This window comes from Nothobranchius furzeri, chromosome 12, assembly GCF_043380555.1.
Source record: "Nothobranchius furzeri strain GRZ-AD chromosome 12, NfurGRZ-RIMD1, whole genome shotgun sequence".
NCBI lineage: Eukaryota > Metazoa > Chordata > Actinopteri > Cyprinodontiformes > Nothobranchiidae > Nothobranchius > Nothobranchius furzeri.
In genome coordinates, this window is record NC_091752.1 from 5,000,162 (window position 1) to 5,006,374 (window position 6,213).

The 6,213-nt window shown below is 42.9% G+C and overlaps 1 protein-coding gene across 2 annotated transcripts in view; it reads left to right on the top strand.

Moving 5' to 3' along the window:
- cdh23 (cadherin-related 23) overlaps positions 1 to 6,213 on the top strand; it is a 405,629-nt gene that overhangs the window by 195,364 nt on the left and 204,052 nt on the right. For both annotated transcript variants that reach the window (XM_070542163.1, XM_015943881.3), the window contains exon 9: positions 1,912 to 1,990. In XM_070542163.1, the coding sequence (XP_070398264.1) occupies positions 1,912 to 1,990 (79 nt within the window). The remainder of the gene's footprint in view (positions 1 to 1,911; positions 1,991 to 6,213) is intronic.

Here is a 6,213-nt window from a genome sequence, read left to right on the forward strand (position 1 = left end):
TAACATTCTGATGTCACACAAAAACAAAGAAAAACGGTTTCAGCAGCACCATGGTGTAGTGTTAATGGGTTTGGATTTTCTTATGTAAAAAGTACAACTTTGATTCGTAGCCAGAAATGCGTCCAGTGCTGCAAAATATCACGTTTATTCTGTTTTTACTGGTGTGTCACACCTAGGTTTTTAGATCACCAAACAGTATTTTTAATATCAGACCACAATAATTGTATTTAAAACAAAATGTAGTTTTTGAAATTATGATTTTATTTATTAAGGGGCATAAAGCTACCCAGATCACCCCAGCCTGATATGGAAAATGCAATAGCTGGTTAAAACAGAAGCTACTCCATGTTTGTGACGACTGGTAATGAGTCTCTCACACCGCTGTGGAGGCGTTTTCTACCAGTCTTTACAGAACTGTTTGAAATCAGCCAGATTGGAGATTTTTCCAGCCTTAACGGTCTGTTTAAGGTCAAAAGTCAGATGTTATCTTTCAGGATGCTCTGCTAGAATGCATGGCTCCATAAGTCACAGCAGGGGGTCCAGGTCCTGAAGCAGCAGAGCAGCCCCAGACCATCACACTACCACCACCATGTCTGACTGTAGCTATGGTGATGGTTTAGTGTTCGTTTCCCTCCAGATGGAAGAAAAAGTTCTGCTCTTGTCTAATGAGTCTACATAATATTCACCCAAATGTCTTCGGGATCTGATAAATCAGATGTTTGGATGTGAGACGTGTCTTTGTGTTTTGTATGATCAAAAGAAATTCTGGCCTCAGAGCTGCTCCATTGATGCCCTTAGTGACCCCATCACTTCCTTATTCTGTGCCATATCAGGGGGGTAACGATAATAACAAATAAAAGTTGAGTAATGTGAATTATGAGAAGGAATCGGTTCTGGGACATCCCGCGGGCCGAAAAAGGCGTGTAATCGGTGTAAGCTAGTGCACATCAAAGTTAGTCTCTTAACGATATAAAGCGTCATTATTGGAAAAACTCAAACACAACGGAGGGGGTGGGGGTGGGGGGGGTCTTTAGGCAAAAATATCGTGAGGTGATCTGTACACAGAAACATAACTTGTCACAAAAATAATGGTGTGAAACATTCTGCTCAGTTTATAGCTTTTTGTCAGGCTCTGAATCAGGAAGTGGCTGCATGAGGCCAGGCAGCAGCCAGAAAGCTCTGGAGCAACCAGTGATTCCACGCCCTGGCCAAACAGCACCCAACAGTCACGATGTCGACCCAGGTCAGAGCACTTGGAACCACAAAGAAGCAGGGACTGAAAAGTAAAGGGAAAGTAGGTGGAAAATACCGAATTATGCTGTTGAAAAAGGCGACCAAACCAAACCGCACCAACCCAAGTCGCTGAGAAGTGGCTTTGGAAAAGGTCTATTAGTGTTCTCGGTTCTTTTGTTTCTTTTGTCCTTGAATTTCTGTGGAATGATGCATGATTTGTTGCCTTTTGAGATCTTTTTGCCCTTTTCATGGTGTCAGACAGGTTCTGTTGAAGGGTCAGGTCTGGGTGTGGCTGGAGCTGAACTCAGCTGTGTGGCTAATCACAATCAATTCATGATTAAACGGGGGGGGGGGGGGGGGGGGGTACAGCCGCCACACAAGATTTGAAGAGCTGGATATATTACATCATGAGAAAGCTGTTTACTGATTACACGGTTTGTTTTTGTCTGATGTTGAAGTTTTATTTCCTGATCTGAAACATTTTAAGCAGAAAAAAATCTGAATCAGAAGAAATCTGTTAAAGGTAAATTCTCTGAACTGTGATTTTAATAGGTAGACATGTCTGTTGCTACAGCAGTAAAATTGGATGCTGGTTTTTATCAGCAGCAGCTTGCTGCGTTATTTATGCAGAGAAAAATGGCTTTGACCATTATGTGTTGTGTGTTTGTGTCTCTGCAGGGCTACGAAGTGCGGAAGTTAACAGCCCACGACCAGGATCTTGGCTCGCCGAGACCAGTTGCCTATACCATCGTCTCAGGTTTGAGTCACATAATCAATCTGACATCCACGGCACAGAGAAGGCGATCAATCCCCTCTTATCATCATTCTGCAGCAATAATAGACCAGTTCCATCAGAGGAGGCGAGAGGGGCTGCCATCAGAAAAAAGGCTTGGCCATATATTCTTATTAATCCCAGTCTTAGTTATGCACAAGTCAGCTTTCATTTATTGTTTTTTTTTTTTATTCTGAAGTTGGCTCGCTTCATCAAAACAGGATTATGATTTATCAGAATGACAAATATCTATATTTGGCAACAAAAAATAAAAGTGACACAAATCAGAAAAGTCAAATCCAACGGTCCTGAGATGAGTTGTCGAAGCTTATGTCCGCGCGCCGCGTTGATTCACCTCATGTTGATGTTAATAAATCTGTGAGTTTAACTTTGAAGACGACTGTTTGTGTGGCGCTGATAAGGCTCTAGCTGTGTTTCTGCTTTAATACTCATCAACTCTGCCAAGAAAATCATGTTTATGCCTGCAAGTGACTTTGATGATATGGCAAATTTTCATCAACGGATTTTCATGAAAGTTGGGAAAAGTTATTAGAAGCCCTGAGAAATATTTTGCTCTTGATGTAGGTAGAAACTTTTCAGATAAATGTTTTGTTATCGAACAAGTTTGAGAGAAGCCAAAAGAATCCCAGGAGGACTTCATTTTTCTATGTCCTGCATGTTAAACACGGTTCAGAGTTGGCGTCATACCATAGCTTCATACCATTGATTCATTCTGTTCCCCAGATTAGAGTCTAAATATTAAGGATTAAACAGCTGGTTCACTGGGAAACCTTTTTTTTTTATTTTTATTTTTTTGCTTATGTCACTCTGAGTTTTTCATGCATACTGTAGTCTCCTACACCTATCTCCTGCATTAGCTTCTGATAGAAAACAGACGGTGAAACTCTAGGATTAGAAAAACCTGACAGATCTATGTCACACTGTCACTTAACATTCATGGATTCACCCATCTGGACTCACGACGGGGAAGACTGTTGTTGTTTTAGGGTCCAGGAAACAGCAGAGAACATCTCAGCTAGTAGAAGCTAACCGTTTGCATTAGCAACTCCACCACACAGCAGAACTCCTCAAGGTTTGTGTTATGTGTGGAGATAAAACCTCAACGTTGCAGAGCAAACAGTCAGTGTTACGTCCCTCAGCTCGCTAGGAGTGATGAGGAAGAGGGAGTAAAAGATGTAGTGAGTAGGATTAATAATAACCAAGTAAATGTGTCTCCAACAAAGGATTTTATTTAACAAACACAAAGAGCCTATACAAACAAAAGGGAAAAAGACCAACATAAAGCACCAAGCCAAAAGGGCTGGGAGGAGGAAACTAACTGAAATATTCAATATATACACAAAACCCTAAATTTAACAAGAGACGTCCTGGTAAGCAGAGACGCTCGGGGGAAATCCAAAAGGGGAGTCGAAGGCCCGTCCAAAGTCGAGGTTACCAGAAATCCTAATGAACAAGAGCCAAAAACCACTAAATCACCGAAGTATCACGAAGCTAAACACACACACACACACACACACACACACAAGCACACGAGGAGAAGAGAGAAGTATGAACACCTTCCTGCCCACACTTCCCTGTACCTTCTCCCAGACCGAGGGCAGGAGAGCAGCTTTTAACAGCTGTCAAGAGATTATCAGTAATTGCAAACAGCTGGGCACTGGGAGACGGAGGAGGCAGAAGCCACTGAGGCCATCTTGTGGCCGAAAAGGGGCAAGGCACGTAACAGTCAGCGTTAGTCATGTTGCTCTTAAGCCGGGCGGACACTGTGCGACTTTTTCACTCGCAGCGTTCAGCTTCAGCTCAAACTGTACGACCCTCACAGGGCAGATCTCACGAGTCAGGCGCTCACACTGTACGACCCAGTTCTCGGATGCGACCTGACTGCTCACACTGTACGTCTGGTAGCAACACGTCGGCCCTAAAAATTTGCTAAAAATAGCAGTTTTTACACAACACGTCAGACTTTTTTGTCTTGTTTTGCTGTTGTCCTTCGGGAGCGCTGCAGGAGGACACACAGGGATTTATGGGGGTTGGATGAGGAAAACGAAATAAAGAAAGTAAATCTGTGTTTTGTGATCAGTTTAATTTGACATGAACACGACAAACACACTTTCTTGACAATCTTTGCGAGTAAAAAAAGTGTAGAAACAAAAACGAACAGCGTGTGTTATTAGGGAAATAGCGAGCGACGTTGATGCAGGATTGCGCATGCGCCGTGAGCGGTTCTGGTACTTTTTGGGTCGCAGCTGCTCGCAGCGCCGTTTCAACAGTGCGATACCCTCACGAGGGACGAGCGAAATTTTAAACACACCAGAAGTCCGTGCGACCTCACGACTGCTGATCGGCAGCTGGTCACGTGGTGTTAATCGCCTCTCGTAACCTCCTGTACACTACACGACCGCTCGGCGCAAAACTCGCCCCGATGTCGTGGATTCTCGCACGACTGGAAAATCGGCTCAAAAAAGTGAAAAAGTCGCACAGTGTCCGCCTGGCTTTAGCCTATCAGAGGAGAGATGTCCAAATATCAAGAAGGAAGACTCCAAAAACCTGCTGTCTGAAGCTACTTTCCTCTCCAGCTGACTCCTACGTCCTCAAACAGGCGCACCAGAGCTTGTTTTCCCCAGAGGATGAGTTAGAATGCATTCATTCCTACTAGAGACCACAAATGTGTTAATAGTGAGTAAATTTGATCTTTAAGTGTTTTTTCTAGTGAAAGCAAACAAACCTCATTGGGCTCCATTTAACATGTACAGTAGTAACGTTTATCTTATATTTTTTGAGTGTTTGTAGTTCAGTAGTTATTTTTTTAATTGTTTATTTTAGCGCACGTTTCAGAAGAAATATAAGGACCGATATGTGCTCTATACGAAGGGTGGGGAGTCCTGGGGCCTCATGTGTCAAACGTTTCTAGAAAAATTTCTAAATTCCTACCTATCAACGAAATTTTCAATGTTCGTACGAACGGTCAAAACCCGATTTAACGTACGCGCGTTCATCCGCACTCGTCTGATGATAAATCCCACCTATGTGTGCCCAGGTGCTCATGTCCGTTCTCAATCATTTACATACAGGAACGCCCTCAATTAGCCATATTTGGTCACGCTGCATCGTCAGCACGTGAGGGAATTCCCTGCGTTCTACCCGGAACAAAAGAAAGAAAACTTTGTAGCGAGATCGAGACACTGGCTGCAGATGTGCAAACGAATCAAACAAGTTGCAAAGGTTGTAAACGTGGTGGAGAAGTTCCTGTCAGGAATAAATAAATGTGAGGAATCGTAGAATAACTGGTTGTCATTTACATTTTACCTTTAAGGAGTCGTTCTGGATGGAGTTAGTCTTATTTGGAAATGTCTGAGCAGCTGTCATTCAGTCTGGTTACCTTGACAACGCACGTGTGATCGGGGAGCAGAAGAGGTTCTGGGGGTTCTCGTAGTTGTAAAATAGAATATGGACTGGAATCAGATTTAAGCGATTTAATCTGTTGTCCACAAACGGTCCCAAATCCCAGCATAGCTCCAGATGGACCTTCTGTGAGTGCGCTCACCGAGACGCGTTTACTCCAGAGAGCACGCTCTGACAAACCCTTAATAATGATATAGAAACGTTCTTTTACCTAACGATTCCCAAGCAAAATCACGAGGCCTTTCACAAATAAAAATCTGACATAATTAAATTACATTTTAAATATTATTCATTGATTAAAAATGATTTAAAGCATCATAAAATGGGGAGAGCAACCATAATGATTACAAAAAACACGAAATCCATTCTACAATGTCAGACTCCCGTCGGGTGTTGCAGCACCAGTTATGTGACTCAGCTGTTTTTCCACGGAAATATTTATTTGTTGGGTAAAATAATTAGTGGACGAGGAACATGTGTGGATGGCTGAGACCATCAGTGTTGTGGTTCCCCTGTTCGACCACTAGATGCTGTTCCTACGCATGGTCTGAAGCGTTCTTGTGTTTAGGAACATTTGCTAGCACAGGTACGGAATGATGATTACCACACAATGCGTAATTAGTTCCTACGCACAATATTTGCACAGATCTGTGCGTAAGTACGGTTGATGCCTGAGGCCTTGTGTGTATTTTCCCCGGCGACAGGGGGCAGTAGATACCTAAATCGTTTCAAGCAAGCAGTATTTTTGTATTGGTTAATGGCCTGTATTTGATATAGCGCCTTCT